The sequence below is a fragment of the Hippocampus zosterae genome, chromosome 12 (assembly GCF_025434085.1).
Source record: "Hippocampus zosterae strain Florida chromosome 12, ASM2543408v3, whole genome shotgun sequence".
NCBI classification, from domain to species: Eukaryota; Metazoa; Chordata; class Actinopteri; order Syngnathiformes; family Syngnathidae; genus Hippocampus; species Hippocampus zosterae.
The window spans coordinates 6,264,843-6,282,880 of NC_067462.1; the positions used below are offsets into that span (position 1 = coordinate 6,264,843).

The 18,038-nt window shown below is 44.6% G+C and overlaps 2 protein-coding genes across 3 annotated transcripts in view; one reads left to right on the top strand and one right to left on the bottom strand.

Moving 5' to 3' along the window:
- The window catches only part of LOC127611271 (dehydrogenase/reductase SDR family member on chromosome X-like), a 28,482-nt gene extending 19,281 nt beyond the window's left edge, over positions 1-9,201 (bottom strand). The window contains exons 1-2 of one of the 2 annotated variants that reach the window (XM_052081696.1): positions 8,836-9,201; positions 8,647-8,755 (exon numbers count right to left, since the gene is read on the bottom strand). In XM_052081696.1, coding sequence (XP_051937656.1) covers positions 8,647-8,755; positions 8,836-8,856 — 130 coding nt within the window. In that variant the 5' untranslated portion in view covers positions 8,857-9,201. The remainder of the gene's footprint in view (positions 1-8,646; positions 8,756-8,835) is intronic. The other variant, XM_052081694.1, reaches the window with a different exon arrangement.
- Positions 9,202-10,987: 1,786 nt separating this feature from the next.
- Positions 10,988-16,283, top strand: znf148 (zinc finger protein 148). Its single transcript, XM_052081656.1, has 7 exons — positions 10,988-11,146; positions 11,795-12,139; positions 12,794-12,919; positions 13,040-13,163; positions 13,250-13,333; positions 13,412-13,530; positions 14,547-16,283. Exons 2-7 carry the CDS (start codon positions 11,819-11,821, stop codon positions 16,152-16,154), a joined length of 2,382 nt encoding a protein of 793 aa, XP_051937616.1. The 5' UTR covers positions 10,988-11,146; positions 11,795-11,818; the 3' UTR covers positions 16,155-16,283.
- The last annotated feature ends 1,755 nt before the right edge of the window (positions 16,284-18,038 follow it).

An 18,038-nucleotide genomic window follows, 5' to 3' on the forward strand; every position in this document is an offset into this window, starting at 1 on the left:
CAGTTGATTCATTCATTGAATCGGTGTTTGTTTTTTTTCTTCTTTCTTCTCTCTACCCACTATCTTGCTGTAGACTGTAAATTTCCCCAGTGTGGGACAAATAAAAAATATCTTATCTTATCTTAAATGACTGAATTGAAAAATGTGGTGGTGCTGTTCATTCCAATTCAACAAGTTTGAGGAAGTTGAGCTGTGCAGGATTCTGCGGAGTATGACACCAGCATCAAAATAGGAGTTCAGAACATTCAGTGGGAGACAGAGCGATACCCGGCAAGCCATTATAAATATCAAGGTTGTGGCAGTGGAGTTGCGAAACTTTTTTTGTTCCTTTTTCCACTTGGTGTCTTTTTCTTTTGTGGCCGTACACTCACAGGGACAAAGTCAGACTCTCGTGGGAAGGACTCACGGCTCAGACGCTAACGAGACAGCACATGAGCACGGAGAGACCTCCGCAGGGATTGTGACAATTTACAGTCTGAAGAAGCACCAAGGGACAAAGCGTGACTGCGTTTTTGATCGCAACAGGTGGAATGAATGTATTTTGCTAGTGGGGATGGCTCTCCCGCACCTAGCGCCGCTGTTAGCGGATGGCAAGTCAGAGCTAGCGGTGGAACTGGAGGAAAGAAAGTCATGTATGCCCACCTTTTTGAAAGCCTGGACTGAACTCACGATCCTTTTACAATAAGTATTCTCTCTGGCAACAACGTGAAGTATACCAGCACACTTGAAGGCGATCCAAAATGAGAACTGCAGCAATCTGTCGTCACGGTTGCTCAGGGTTCAGGTAACGACGACCAATCTGGGCTCAGTTTACAAACGTCACATGATCAAATTCAGGGAAGCCCCGATAGGTAGTCACTTGAGCCCTAGGACAACTGTGATGTCATTTTTAGTCGACAGCAAGTGTCAAAATGGCCGCCACCTTAGATGGCGAAAAATGGGCGGAGCTTTCATATTCCAGAAATGCAATCTTAATCAGAATGCTGCGTGTATACTAATGGGGGCACATCCATCTATCCATTTTCTGATCCGCTTTATCCTCATGAGGGTCGCGGGGGGTGCTGAAACCTATTCCAGTAGGCGGGGGACACCCTGAACCGGTTGCCAGCCAATCGCAGGGCACATAGAGAGAAACAACCATCCGCGCTCACACTCACACATAGAAACAATTTTGAGTGTTCAATCAGGCTGTCATGCATGTTTTTGGAATGAGGGAGGAAACCGGAGTACCCGGAGAAAACCCACACAGGCACGGGGACACCATGCAAACTCCACATAGGAAGGCTGAAGCTGGAATTGAACTCTGTACCTCTGAACTGTGAGATGGGCGCACTAACCACTTGACACCGGGTTGCCACGAGGAGCACATTGAACCTTTTATTTTTTTACTACATCCTTTAAAAAAGAAGAAAAAAAACCATACTGTAATAAAGACATTCTATTTTACCCTTTGACATTTTAAGTCATGCGGCACATCTTGAAAGACTATCCTGGTACTTTTATATACAGTAAATACCCAGCGTGTAGTGTGTGTGGATAATTTTTCACGTAATACTCTACAATAAATCTACTTTGACACACACCAAAAACAAGACATTTGTATGTTTTGTTTATCCGGCCGTCTGTGCTGAATCACATTGGTTTGTGCAGGTGTTCCTATTGTTGTGACTAGCGAGTGCACATATTTAAGTAGCAAGTATTCAGGACATGAATTCAGATGAGTTTGAATGCGAAGTCATTAATGTAAATAATGCGCATGCTTCCATTTGGAAGAAAGTCACATTGCATATCGTAGCTCCTTGAAACAAGCTCGCCTGTAGCTACTTTACATGTGTCAGGAGATGAATACATGAATGAATGTAGTGTGTGTGTGTATGTGTGTGTGTGCTGTTGAGAATTCATAAATTAAAATGAGGATAGTGGCTGGCACAAATTAAGTGTGTCATTAATTTACACACACACATACACACGGGTTGTGTGTTTGATTGATTTGGTTGTTTTGTTTGTTATGAGTGCGTATCAAATTCGAGATGTTTTGTCTTCCTTTCTGTCTTTTTTCTTTTTTTTCCCCTCCAATGTCTGACTTCAGGCTTGCATAGACACACAAAGCCTTCAAAGTGCTGTGTGCACGCTCCGCTTCCTTGGCATCCGGCCCTTCGCCGCCCCCTCCGTTTAACCTGGTCATCCAGTCACACAAACACACACACACAACGGACCAACGTGTTGGGCCTTGAGTGTGTGTAACTCGAAAGGGAAATAAAGCGAGACACAAAGCATTCAAGAATGTGATTCACCCTTCAGATGATTCGGGGACGCTGGTTGGGCATTTCCCTGAATGTACTTGATTGAGTATTGAGATTTTGAGATACAATTAATAATATGACGTGTCGCTATCCTTGTTTAAAGACGTATTTAAACACTTGACTTTAAAGCGGTTGTTTTCGGTAGCTCCAGGAATCCACCTGTCACTAGCTAGCACCTGTCACCTGTCACTAGCTCTTTCTTTAAATTTCCCTCCAGTATGTCTCTAAAGGGGGAAGAACAAAAAATTAAAAGGATCCTTCCATGGCCATGCCAAAGCTGTTTATGAACCAAGGTTAGTAGTCTGTTTTTCGGTCAATTGTTAACCGAGGTTCTGCTATATTGTTAATTTAAAAAAAAAAAAAAGAGACAGATCCGACACGTCTGTGTCCACATTCATAGCAGACGTAAAATGTCATTTTATGGGGTGTCCTATCAAGCGCTGATCATGGATCTTCCTAAATCCCTGTGTGATTAATAAAAGCATTTCCCAAATGAAGGTGGAAAAGCCTCAGAACTAACATTTCAAATGAATAACAACAACAAAAAAAAGTGGTAATAAGAAAGGAAATATATTTGCATGGAAGATGATTAAGATGTCTCATTATAAAACGGCTTAAAGTTTTCCCCAGGGAGTCCATGCGGATGATAATGAGCGAGATTGCGTGTTTAAAAAAAAGTGTCAGGGAAAAAAAATAGATTTGTGTGTTTGATGTTCAAAAAAAAAAAAGTTCACTTATTACGACTCTCACTGTAGATTAGAGAGTTGGATGCTTGTATATTGAACTGGCTACCTGGCCAGAGGGGTGTCGGATGTGATTTATATGTGAAGTGGTGTTTCCCTCCCGGTGAGTTCTAAAATGCTAATAATGTTGCAGTTTAGCCTGAAGGGATTCTATCGTGCTGAGTGTATCACATGTTCGCCCGTTGGGAAGCATGCGCTTGGGAATGTGGACTTGAAAGTGAAAAATGAAGGAAGGAGGAGAGAAGCGCTCGTGTGTTCTGTTTGTGTGTGTGTTCTGTGTGTGTGTGTGTGTGTGCGTATGTGTGCAGAAGCTCGGACACAGAAGACATGTGTCACCTCAGCTCCAGTGGCATCCAACTAAACTGACATAAAGCTCCCGAAGCGGCCCCTATCTAAGATGGACTTTACATAACGGTTGAGTCACTCGCAATCTATTTTTATGGCTTTGAGGTGTGCGTGCTTCAGGACAACTATCTTCCGCGGAGCCAATTTGAGTTGAGGGTGATGACATATTTGTGACGTTGGGACATGGCAGACGGCCTTCTCCAAGCCTCTTCAGACCGAAAGACACAGTTGAGGACGGAATGATTTTAACACCACCATGCGTGAAAAGTATTAAGGCGGAAAGTATTGTTTATTACTCCTTGATTACACTTTGCTGGTATGTTTGTTTTAGAATTAAGCAAAATACTAAGAATAAACACGTCCAAAGATGAGCGAAAGTCACAAATGTTCGATTCGCAAACTTTTCTGATGAATGTTGGCGAAAATCAAGTGGTCGTTTATGTCATGAGCGACTTTTAGCGATGTTGAGAAACGATGAGAAACGTTCGGGCAAATATTTGGGAAAGTGTTGGCTGAACGACAGAGGGCGACTGTTAGCGACTCTTTGGGACAGCATTGTGAAAATTAGCAACTATTTGACTCACCTTTGCCACTGTATAGGGAAATTTCGCAAACATTCGCCGTATTGAAATTTGTGAAACATTGAATTTTGTGGTGGTGACTACTTCGCATAACAAAAATCTAAGAAAGGGCGTCGTTATTGTCACAATATCACCACATAGCAGTTTCACCGTTGGTGTTCTGCTGCCATCTAGTGGCGATTGTTGGCTGGAACAAATTATCGCATAGAAAAGTTCCGCCCAAAAAATGGTTTCCGTGCTCATTCACCGGCGCACACTAAAAGATTATTCCCTTATGGGTGTCAGCCCACGACGTTTGTGTGTGTAAGTTGAGGGGTTCGTTGTTTTCAGTTAATACTCTACTAAAAAAGACGTCTACACCGCAGTACGTTCGAGAACAAAACTCTCGTAACTAAAATCACTTCCTGCTTCTCTTACTTCAACAGCCTATCAGAACCTGTCAACATAAAAACATGCCTAAGCAAGTATTAAACAGAATATAATTTAGGTATGCTTAACATGAAATAATATGATGCTCGAACATAAAATGATCATTAATAATATAACATAAGCTTACTTGTGCATTTTATGTTCAATCAATTGTCTTCATGGTTTTTGTCTTTTGTTTTGTAACGTCACTTATTTTGTATGTTTCATGTTCGTGGGACCAGTTCTCACGGGTTGCCAGGAATTATACCCAGTACAGTATTTTTATTTAGACTTTGTGTCGTCATTCATGCCGCATCCTGAGGGCGCTACAGGCGTGTATGTCTCAAACAGAGAATCATGATTTTTGAACAGTAAGAAAGATGAGAAAACTCGAGTTAGTCATGCGCTTTTTAAATGATGTCCCCGTTCCAAGCTGAGTGTTGGTACTGCTCAAGGGTTTGTTTGTTTGTTGTCTTTACAGCAGCTCCTCTACTTTTTGTTCTTCTACTTTCTTCCTTTCATAACTTTGCTGCTGTAAATTGGGGATTTCTCCATTGTGAGACGAATAAAGGTTTTCTTATTCTTATTTGTTTGTTTGTTTTACACTGTGGATGTAGTGACTATTTTAGTGAGAACTGTAAGGGAGCTGCACTGCTGGAAGCTAAATGATTCACTGCAACAACTACACATTGTAGTATTAGATTATCGCTGTTCTTCAAAATCACATCATCGGCCAAGCCATCATTGTGGATTAATACTTAAAAACAAACAAACAAGACAACTTCTGTGTCTGTAGGTTTATCGATATGCACACTGGGGGAAAAAATGGATTACTCATTGGGCCATGTCGCCAGAAAGCAAAATAAAAATGAGCCTTCCCCATTCCCGTTGACTTCATATTCATTGTATTGAGTATACGATATGCTGTTAAGTGCATGTCGGTCAAGCTCTTCCAGTTAAAAAATAAAAAATAGATAAAAATGAATAAATGGCAAGCGGGCAGTGTCCATGCGCACGGCAAAATATCTGCGCTTGTTGCAAATATGCAGGTTTGTTGGCAGGGTGGACGTATTTCTCTTACGTTATTATTCCAGGAGCACCTGGTGAACCTTCACCTAGCAACATGATTCATTTTATCAAGTTGACGGCTTACGGTACTGCTTACCAAAAATATTTTGAATTGCTGACGAGGCTTTTTTTTTTAAATCAACTGACATGTCACCGTGACTGAGTGGACATCCAACGACACACATGAGATGACAATTATGAAACACAAGTGTCAATATTTTTACGCTGCAACACACGGCGGTTTTAACCTACTTTGAAGAAAGGTGACACTTTCGTGCACCCTGTTACCTGATAACATGATAAAATGTCCGCCGTAGTAACCGCTGTCCCTGAATGGGTAAAAACCATATTTATAAAAAAATAGAATAAAATAAATAAAAACATGATTTAAGCATTTCTTACACTCACTGTAGTTTGCTGAGCAGTATGTGGAACCTGCCAAAAATCTCACACATTCCATTTTTTTTAATTAAAATGAAGGAAAGACAAGACTTATTGTATTGGTTACCCGCTTAGAATAAGACCGCAGCGTTTCATCGTCCCGCTACATTTTCATGACGACCGGTGAAGATGCCAAAGACACTTTCTAGTAATACTGACCCATTTACACAGCCAGTGGCAGCCCAAGACTTTTGCGAGTATTTAAATGTCTTTGTGCCACGCTTATGACAGCTGACATTTGTTGGTGGGAAACAATCATGTCGACATTTGAGAAGGCAGTCTTAATATTGAACCGGGAGGACAAAATCAGCGGGCTTTATTTAAAAGACACACATACACCCCCCCCCCCCCCCCCCCCGTGTATCTTACACGGCCAGAATAGTAACTTCCTGCAGCTTCAATAATTCACTTTCAATCGTCCATATTTTATGACTTCAATCTTGATTGAAGCTGGCTCTATCAAGGTGTATCAACGTTAAGATATCCTAGCAGCCAGCAACTTTATTTCTGTGGTTGAGGGAGGGGGGCTGGGGTGTGGGGGGGGGGGGGGGCGCCAACTCAATCATAAAAAAAAAAATAATGGGATCACCTCTATAAGCAAAATGAAATCACACCAGCATAATGCAAATTCAGGGGCGGCCCGGTAGTCCAGTGGTTAGCACGTCGGCTTCACAGTGCAGAGGTACCGGGTTCGATTCCAGCTCCGGCCTCCCTGTGTGGAGTTTGCATGTTCTTCCCGGGCCTGCGTGGGTTTTCTCCGGGTGCTCCGGTTTCCTCCCACATTCCAAAAACATGCGTGGCAGGCTGATTGAACGCTCTAAATTGTCCCTAGGTGTGAGCGTGAGTGCGAATGGTTGTTCGTTTCTGTGTGCCCTGCGATTGGCTGGGAACCTATTCAGGGTGTCCCCCGCCTACTGCCCGAAGACAGCTGGGATAGGCTCCAGCACCCCCCCGCGACCCTAGTGAGGATCAAGCGGTACGGAAGATGAATGAATGAATGAATGAATAATGCAAATTCAAATTCACGCACGACATTAGTTGTGCAGGTCTTTGGGACACACACACACACCAAAAAGCATACAACAGATCATTGTTATTTTAACACAACACACACACACACACACACAGACCTGTCTCCCATCTTTCCTGCTCTACTTTCTTATTTCCATCTGTCATTCTGGAGAATTGCAGTGTTGAACTTCCTCCTATGCTCTCTCTAGCACACACACACACACACACACACACACACACACACATTGTGTATTTCTTTTTCTTCGTTAATGTTTGTTGCGCGCCACAGCCGAGGAGAGCGACAAAGACAAACCGTGTCAGTGTTAATAACAGACAGACTGTTGTCACACACCTTCTTGTCCTCCTCTGTATTTTTATGTCACGTCGACATGCTGGGACTAGCAGAGTCGGGGCTATCATTTTATGTCTACATTTTGTGTGTGTGTGTGTCTAAGCGAGAGTCGAAGGGTACCACGGGTTAGTTGTGACTTCACTCATGACTGACAGCAGTCATTTGGTGGTCTGGTCAAAGTGGGCGCCCGACAGAAGAACCGCTGTTCCCGTTGACGAAACAGTTTTAAGGAGGATGTACTTTTGGCTACTCGTGGATTTTTAAAATATCACAGTGGGGTGCCAAGATTCCAAATATTCACCTCTCGCTTTAGTTGTGAAATGTTCTGCGGTGTACTGTCTCCCGGCTGTTTAAAAGATGGAATAGTGATGCAGAGACGCCCAGACAGGTGTCAAACCTGCAGGCAGAGCTTCTATCACTTTGCCATCTTTTCATCCGCGTGTGTGTCATATGAGGGAGACTTAAAGGAGCACGGGAAAAGATGACATCTGAAACGAACTGGCAATTTGTTAAGCACGCGAGGCTTCCTGTTATAGAAGCAGCGTGTCCTTGACGTGTCCTTCGCACCCTCCGCTTTGGAATATATGCAAATGTACAAACTATCTGGATTTGAGGGCACTCTGGAGCAAGACGTGAGAATGACAATCACCACCACCATTAAATAGCTTTATGGGTCATGTGACAGCACGCATCCTGGCACGGGGGGGGGGGGGGGGGGTCCAATGTGGCTGGAATAGAGACGCGTCCCCCCATTAAGTGTGCTCAATAGATGCATTTGGATTGTAGGAAAGAACATTATTTCCTGTAGGATTGTCTGGAGCGGGCTGACTCTATACAAACCATCCTGATGTCAAAAGGAATTGATTGCATGACATGCCGGAATATTCACGATATCAATTTTGAAGCCGTATTGTAAGAAATTTTCCAACGAAAGGGAGCCAAATCTACATTAGGTGGGATTTAATTTGCCCATGTGGCAACCTCCAACGCAGACCAAGATGAACTGAGCATGAACTAATGCAGCAGCCAAAAAAGGGGGGAGGGAGGCAATATTGCCACAAAGCGAGGTAAACATTGCTGCTTCCTGACCTTAAGAGGACTCGCGTGCTTCCTTTACCGCAATGTCACCGGCGGTCAATGCACGACCCGAGCCCGCCTCGACGTGCATCCCTGATGACACCTTTTCCACCATTCAGCATGGAAGGGGGTCTGCACCCTGTCTCATAATTGATTAAGGTGGTGGGTGGTGCGCTCAAGTTGGAAAAGGGGGTAATTTAGAGGGGGGCGGGGGGGGGGCAAAGGTGGTTTACGCGCAGCCCACGCGCACATTGACGCGTAACTTAAAAGAAAGAAACACACAATTGGACAGAGAGAGAGAAAAAAAAACTACTCACGCGGTGACCCCGCGCTCCTCCATTGGTGAGACTCCCTCCTCCTTATTCTTCTGGTTTGGCTTTTGAAAATGAAAGGAATCCTCAGATGCCGTGGTCGCAATCCACGTCCCTGCAAATGTACCAGAGGATCACGTAGAGGATGAGGAGTATGGCGAAGATGAAGAGTGCGACTAGGATGGCCTTGGTCACCGGAGAGATGAGCGACTGCATGTCAGGAGCAGAAGCCGGGGCAGGAGCTGCGTGGCTCTCCGCGTCCCTTTCCGTCCTCAGTCTGCTTGTCTCTCTCTGCCACACTCCTCCTCTTCCTCCTCCTCTCCGGTGGCAACTGTTGAGGAGGACGGAGCCCCTGGAGGGGGGGGGGGGGGCTACACGCACGCACGCGCACGCACGACGCAGGAGATCCACTCAGCGAGTCAAGCGTTGTAGGGGCTTCCCCTCACTAAAGGCGGCACAGGGGGGTGTCGGTGGTCGCGGCGCTAAGTGATGAGTGGGTGGGCTGTCTGCCCCCCTCCGCCTCCCGCTTCCACTCTCACGTCGGTGAGCAGAGACGAGATGACACGTGGAGCGAGGTGACAGCTCACCGTCACATGTAGAGAGGCTGTCTGTGAGCACCATATTGGGGGGAGGGGGGGGGGCTAGATCCAAAAGATAAGTTACTTCTCCAAAATGAGGGCAGTGTGTGTGGGGGGGGGGGGGGGTGCTCGTGTGCGCGCCAAGCTTTTGCAAGAGGCTGCAAACAGGTTGATGACGATTCCTCGTTGGCCCGCCGCAACACATGCATCGCATCGTTCTGGAGATGTCAACAAACAGATTAGCTCAGTCATCTTCGCATTCGCAGTGGCACCTTTCTTGTTGCGGTTGGAGTTGTTTTGAACTGCATTGCACCAAACTTGGGGAGGTGTTTGGAACGTTTTAGTTACCTGTCAGAGAGGCAATGTAATGCCCCCCCCCCCCCCAACACACACACACACACACACGCACACGTTTAATCGCTTTTGATAGCATGACCACGCTAAGGGGTTGTTTCTCGTATTTTTGCTGACCTGTTGGGACGTCAAAATATTCCAGAGGCACAACAGCAATGCGTTCTACAAACCACAAAACTAAACATACTGTTAAATTGTTTCAGCATTATTGTAGCGCTCAACATTTATTTTCCCCTCATAGGATTAATAAATATCTATCTGTCTGTCTGTCTGTCCAAATAAAATTTAAAAACTCCTCTGCGACTGGCCGGTAACCAGTTCAGGGTGTCCCCTCGTCTACTACTCCATAGGTATTTGTCCCGTCCTTGTTTATGATAATACTAGTGCAGCGTGTACTACCGGAGACAAATTCCTTGTGTGCTCTACATACTTGGCCAATAAAGATGATACTCTGATTCTGATTCAAAGACATCTGGGATGGATATTCGTGATCGTGTAGCATACATACACATACTGATAGCATCGTTTAATTTATTACTTTGTTTTACTGTCGAATTAATAAGTTAATAACCCGATCAGTGAGCATTTAGAGGCGTCGACTTAAAAGAGCAACAGCTGTAATTAGCATCACATTGTTGTGCACGCTACCACATTCGAGCCACACGGGGGCGACAAATCCATACTTTCAAGTGTCCGTGAAACGGGAGCTAGTTGATTATTCCGCACACTGAGTACACTACACTGTAGTCTTGCAAGGCAATCATGACAGCTCCGCGGGCTTAAAGGGCAAATTGCAGGTAAGAAGAGTGTTTCAGTGTCAATCTATGTGCTAACTGAGACGTGCGCTACCGTGTGGCTTGAGCGAGCTAGCAAGTTATCGAGTTTTTCGAACCGAGTTTTGTATATGGGGCCTATTGAGGGAAGTGAGCTAGGAAACGCAAGGTGCTACGAGCTCTCCAGTGAAGCGCACCTATTGACAGATGTTGTCAGTAATGCGAGCGGAGAGTGTTACTCGTGCGTTACAAATATGCCGATTTGAGTGGTCATTTTTTTGCATGTGAAGAGAAACGACATAAGTGCATATAAACACGGTTGACATTAAACCAGCTGTAACTTGCTAGCAGTTAGCCAACATTAAGCAGGCCCGGCTCCCAGCGTCAACATTTGAGTTTTTTCGGGCACACCTTTCAAAATAAAATCAATTTTGTGATCTGCTTTCCAGAAAAACGGACGTTGAAATTACATTGAAATATAATTGTCTTTGTGATTTTAACTGTAGCGTAATATAAACGTGAAAAATGTCAAATAACTCATTTTTATTCTCATTATAAGCCGTGAAACAACTTTAATTTTGAAATCTCACCTAGTGTTTCCGCGTTCTAAATTTTACTACAACGACAAGAATAAGCTAACGAAACATTTACCAACCAGTTTAGCCGAACCCACTTTACATTAACAACAAACAGAGGCTGCAAACACATGCAAACAAGTAGCTGCCGTGTTTCCATCTGCCTTTCGGTCACACGGGTCAGCCTTTACTCGTTGCAAACCTCCAGGAAGAATCGCCCAATGAGGTCAATTAGCAAACGCGAAATGTTTAACATTGGTTGCTCGCAACTTGGTTATGTCTCGTTTTTAGAAACGTCAAAACAAGCGGAATGTTTAAATTACTAAGTGTCTGACCAAGCTGTGTTGTCAGCGCTTCTGCGACCATGTAATTACGCACTTAGTACAGAATACTCAATGTTTTATTTAAATCATAACAGTGTGTTTGCATGGGTTGTGCAATATTGCGGCGTCGCATGTTGTATTTTTGATGAACAAAATTTCACCGATACGAAACAGATCTTTATCTCGTTCTGGAATTCCGGTGTGGATAACAGTTTGTGAGATAACGCCTAAATCGTTGACCTGTTACGCGAGTTCCTATTGGTTTGAGGATTAACTCTCTTGGGGGAAACATTTTCGTATGACTTCAGTTGTCGTGGTCAGAACATCTGCCACGCAGTTTTGAGGTTCGGTGTTTGAATCTGGGCACTGACCCTCCTGCGTGGAGTTTGCACGCTTGCTTCAACCCTTATTTGGCTTGGATCAGTGGCAGCTCACCAGTCTGACGACAAGTGCTGTAGAAAATGAATGGATTATTCAGCATTGTAATCTGCCGTGCAAATATTAGACTTTTCTTGCAACACGCGCTTACCTCATGTGTCGTTTTCTCACAGAGTCAGTCGCTACTCTTATGTACGATGAACACCGAGGACAAGTTGGAGGGCATGCTGTTTAAGTGCAGCAGCGGCGGGATAGACAGCAGTGGGAGAGTCGGCCTGGTGATGACGCTGGGGGAACGATCTCTGGCAGATCACCCGTTGTTGGCAGAAGACGATGACGATGAGAGCGAAGATGAGAACTTGACCGTGAGCTCGCTGGTGACTCACGACTTGGTACCTCCCGAGCAGCTGATGATGCAGGAGATGTCCAAGAACAGTGGCGGAGGTGATGAAGAGGGAGGAGGAGAGGTGGGAGTGCATTTCCCCCTGAAGCTCACCCATAAATTGCCCTGCTTGCCTGTGAGTTTATTCCACTTAAATGTTTGGGAACTTCACTGATATTCAGTAATAGTTGCTTAAATGTAAAAAGAAGTGTCCATATGTTAGAAGCTACTTACTGGTTACAAAAAAAGAGTAGTACTGAAAGTAAGCTATGAATGCTTTTATTGTATTGGGCTTAAAATGCTGAAATAGTGATATGGGCTGTTGTGGGGGGCCTCTTTGGTCAAACACTTTAAAAAAAATTATTTGGTACAATAGAGATGGATGAGGTGACTTCATATGTACTGTATATTTTTTAACGGACTGACAAATACATTTTGTACAATTTTAGAGGTGATTGACTAGATGCTACATGACCTTAAATAAATTACTATGTTATATATTTGTACTGGTTTAAAAACAAAATTTCAGGTTATTTATTGAGCTCCTGCTATAGAATACCAATGAAGTTGTGGTTCAAAAAGGGAACTGCAAATATTCACAGGCTTCAATCGTGAATGTTATCTTATCAAGTTTATGGTCACTACACAGATATATGAATATTTTTCTCCCAGTCTGGAATTTAAAAAAAAAAGGTCTGTTCGCTAGCACTAACCTTTTTCCCTACAAATACTTGCTCTTTTGAAAAATAGTGGCACATTGTAACATCTCTCTCTCCTCGTTCTGTCACAGCTGAGCATCAAGCAAGAATTAAAACTGACCGAGCACCCACTGCAGATGAAGAAGGACAAAAAAGCAGTCAAGGACCTGATAGTGTGTCCCAAGAAGAAGAAAAGGAAACAGCGATCACCAGCAAAGGTAACGCCGAGGCAGAAAAGTGACAGCCATCCGATCGCCAAATACTTGCTTAATACGGTCGAGACCGTTTTTCCCGAGATTATAAACTGATGTGTTTTACGGTTCATTTTGCGGTTCTAGATTCTAAGCATTAACGAGGACGGTTCATTTGGCATCCAAAGCCCCAAGTGCCATGTTTGTATTCACTGTAATGCAGCATTCAGAACTAACTACCATCTACAGAGGCATGTCTTCATTCACACAGGTCCGTAAACAACAACAAAAAAAGGAAAATAATAACTAATGTACAGCGTGAGATTTTATATAATTTTACGCTATATGAAATTCTAGGTGAGAAACCATTTCAGTGCAGCCAGTGCGACATGCGCTTCATTCAGAAATACCTTCTCCAGAGACATGAGAAAATCCACACCGGTGAGTGTTTCCGACCCAAAGATCCGTCTTTGACGCTTTTCGACCCAAGTGGCTCACGGCGTATCTTTTTATACTTAGGTGAGAAGCCTTTCCGCTGCGATGAGTGCGGCATGAAGTTCATCCAGAAATACCACATGGAGAGACACAAACGGACACACAGTGGAGAGAAGCCCTACCAATGCGACTACTGTCACCAGGTTACTTTTGTGGCTACTTTATATGTCGCGGTGTCATGCCATGATGAGAATTTGGGGGTATGAAGGGGGTATGGATCCTGTATGTCCTAAAAATAGATGCCTGGAATAGTCTCTTGGTGTGTTGGCGACGGGCCCAGCTCGCTGGAATCACTTTTTCTCTGGCCATGTTTCCACAAAGCGGTTCAGTATGGCGAAACCCTGATTTGGTTCATGTTTTCATTGGTAGCACGGGTACCAATAGCACACAGCGCCAGTTTAAAAAAATAAAATAAAATAAATAAATAAAGGGGCTGAGCTTTAATCTGTTGTTTCCCGACTTTTAGTCAAGGATTTCGTGGGGTGCCGCTCAAACAAATATGTCACAAAAAAAGTGTGAAAACTGAAATAATGATAATTGCATTGACTCAAAAATTGAATAACTGTGAAATCTGGTACCGTTCGATTGAACCCAAAGGTGATATACTCGCAAAAGTACTCATTTATTTTTGGCATAATACAGTTAAACCTCGGTTTTCGAACGTCTCTGTTCTCAACCAAAAAAAATTTGAGTTTTTTATGCCTCGGATGACGACCACATATTGGTTCTCGAACAAACTGAGCGCACTTGAATGCGTCACTTGACTCCTCTCGCCTTCCTTACACGAGGAAGTGACGCTTCCTCATGGAGCGTTCCATTGTGAACAGACGTGTTCAATAAAGAATTGTTTTGTTTTTTTTAACTCATTCAGTACCAGCCAATTCTGGACCAAGTCTGAAAAGACGTTTAAAAACGTCTTTGGGAGTGAATGAGTTAAAGAGCGTGGTTTCACGGTTTTCGAACAGCCTTCTGGAACGGATTATGGTCGAAAACCGTGTTATGACTGTATTGGGGGAAAAAAAAACATGAACACTGCCATTTTTTTTGAAGAAGTTCGGTTTCAATTTTATGTCTGAAGTTTAACGCTTTCGTGGACATCGGTTGCTACATGCGATGGGATTAAAGGGTTACCCAATCATTGTTTCTCTATCATCCGCAGTACTTCTCCAGAACCGATCGCGTCTTGAAGCACCGAAGGATGTGCCACGAAAACCGAGAGAGGAAGAGCAACAAGGCCGCCAATAAAAGTGGAGCACCGCACGAAGCAGACGCCTTAAGCCCCTTTCTCACCAAAGAGTGCGCGTTACCCAAGAAGAAGCGACAAAAGTGCGCCGACAAGTCGGATGGTTCTTGTTCGGCCGCCGCCGCCGCCGGCCAATCGGGCGAGCTCGCCGGCGCCGTGAAAGAAACTGAAGTGAAAGAGGAAGAGAGACTCCATAAAAGTGAAGCTCTGCCTCTTTTCGCCCTGTCCTCCAAAGTCAAACACGAGTATGTGATGGGGGACTACTCTGTGGAGCTTCCGGAAGGAACCGCTGGCCAACACCGAGACGAGGAGGAGGCGGCGACCCCGAAACTAGTCCTGAAAAAGGTGTCTAAGAGGAGGTTTAAACAGTCGGGCGAACAAGCTCCTTGCTTGGCCACGCTATCCTCATTTGAGGAAAACAACAAAGTCACCCATTATACCTTTGAAATCGTGGACAAGCAAAGCCTTTTAGATGAGGTGAGCAACGCGGCGGAGACTCCAGCGAAGCCCGCAACAAGTAGCACCAACTATGACGACGCCATGCAGTTCCTCAAGAAGAAACGCTACCTTCAAGCGGCCGCGGCCAACAATAGTCGCGATTATAGCCTGAACGCCAGCGGCATCTCGTCTCAGCCTACCGTCGCTCAAACGGCGGTGTCGGCCGTCATCGACGAAACGGTCCCGGCCACCATTCTGGAACCTCAGCCGATCAACCCGGAGATGAAGGCGCTTCACGAGCGGAACGTGTTGCCGGATGAGGTTCTTCAGACCCTGTTGGACCACTACTCCAACAAAGCTAACGGCCAGTCGGAAATCTCCTTCAGCGTCGCCGATACGGAGGTGACCTCGAGCATATCCATTAATTCCTCGGATGTTTCGGACAGCAGCCCCGCTGAGAGCCTCGGCGCCGGCGGTTCTCAGACTCAGCCGTCGACGGAGAAGGCCTCTCTCTTGCAAGAATATTCCAAATTCCTCCAGCAAGCGTTGGAGAGGACCAGTCAGAACGACAGCTACCTGACGAGCCAGAGCCTCAGCCTGGTCACGGAAAACCCGACCTTAGCGGGGCAGCCGCTGTTCTCCACCGAGAAACAATTTCCGTCCCCGAGTCGGTTCAAATCGGGAACGAGCTCCCCGTTGAGATCCTCTATGGAGAAACCTCACTTCGGACTACTGGTGGGGGATTCTCAGCACTCGTTTTCGTTTTCAGGTGATGAAACCACTCCCCCTTCCACGGTGTCCCCCTCCGACGAGGACTTCCTTGAACAGGTGTCGCCTCCCAAAAAGACGGACTCCCCCCAAGCGATACTGCAGACGTTTCAGATTAGCACCTTCGATCCCAACTTCAAGTCTCATTTCCAGACCTCGAGATCTGGTTCCTCGTCACAGTTTACAGGTGCCAATGGACAAGTAAGTCTCCGGGGCCACAGCACAGACTTCTCAGAGTTCCCTTTAGTTCGAGTCGCCGAGACCAGGTCCCAATTGAACTCGTCCCCGGACGTTTCATCAAGTGAAACCTTTGGTTGAGGAGTAACGCGTGGTGCGATTCCGACATGAATCATTTCTGCAGCACTTTATCCCATTTCACCTGCTTTGCCAAAGCACATCTCATTGCGTTTGGATACATTTCTTTAGGCATTTTGGTAAAACATTACCCCCCCTCCCAAAAAAAAAAAAACATTTTAATGCAGTTGAGCTCTTATTATAGTGGGTAAATATGGAACAATTGGCAGTACCCCTTTAAAAACGTTAGAATTTGCATTACAATACAATACAATACATGCTGATTTATATAGCACTTTCACAACAGCGGCAGATGTAACAAAGCACTTAACAAAACAGTTAACATTAAAGTAAAATAATAAACACAACACAACACATAAAACACGGACAGTCGTGCAGTCCTAACATTGAGAGATTAGGCGTTCAAAGCTTAAAGGGGAAGTCAACCCCAAAAATTTCTTTACATTATGATGTTCGATGCAGCCCCGCTCATCTAAACACGGCATTCTGATTAATATTGCGTTTGTGGAATATGATTTAAGCAGTCCAATTCATTTGTCCATCCTAGGGGGCGGCCATTTTGCCCCTTGCTGTCAATTGAAAATGACATCAGGGTTGTGTCAGGTGACAACCAATCATGGCTCAGCTTCAGAAAACTGTTGATCTGTGATTGGTTGTTACCTGAGCACCTGTGATGTCATTTTCAGTCGACCGCAAGTGGCTAAGTGGTCACCGCCGACGATGGACAAATGGATTTTACTGCTTAACTCATATTCCACTTACGCAGTATTAATCAGAATGCCGTGTTTAGACTAGCGCATAGAACAGGGGTGCCCAAACTTTTCTGATCGAAGATCTACTTTTCGATCAACTAACCTCACGGGATCTACCCTTACCGACGTGCGCGCGCACACACACACACACGCCATGATGAGAAACAGCCTGAAACTGAGGCATGCGACGCACTTTTGCAGCCTGTTAACTATCATAGCTCACACGTACCGTTTTAAAGTGCTTCCCTGGACCCTCCGAGATTCCTATTCTTTGTCCGTGCCCTCAGTGAATTGGACACGAAGCAAACTCTGAATGAGAAGAATGACGATAAAAGATAGAGCGCAACAGCTCTGATCACAAGCTGCAATTGCAGACTGCTGAGCGCTAACAACTTCTGGTGACGTAATCAGGCGCCACCGTAAATTCAAGATTTACCTGCTTTATTTTATTTTTTTAATATTTATTTTGTGAAAATGAGACTGATAGGATGATTAGGGTGCAGCGTACATGAACACAAAAAAATATGTTACGAACATGTACAAAGACACACAAATGGTTGTTTGTTTTTTTTTCTCCTCGACACTCTTCAGATCTACTTGGGACCTGTCTTAGATCTACCGGTAGATCAGGATCTACCTAATGGGCACCCCTGGCATAGAACATATTATCAAGAAACTTTTGGGGTGGATTTCCCATTTTAATATAAGAGAGCAAACATTTTATGCCATATTGGTATACATGTTTATGTTTTTGTCACTTTGTGCTTGCACACCCTTAAAACAGTCTTGTTTTCTCGTTAGCTACCCACCCTAGTTGATCATTAATGAAACAGTGAAGATAAAAGTTGTTGGTTTTTAATCCAGCTGTTCAACTGCTCACTCGTTGCCTCCTGAGATGACAACACCATCGCGCTAATGTCGTGTCAATGATTTTTAATGTTGCCACTTTACCTTTGCTTGAAACGCATGCCTCGTGGTGTGCACTGAATGGAAAACATTTGACAGGACTGAAGGATTCGGTATCCAATCTGAAATTTTGTTGCATTTTTGGGGGGGAAGGGGGGAGGGGTGAATTTCATGTGAAAACACAGTTTGCCCACCTGTACATTTTTTTTCGTCATTGCCTGCATCAAAC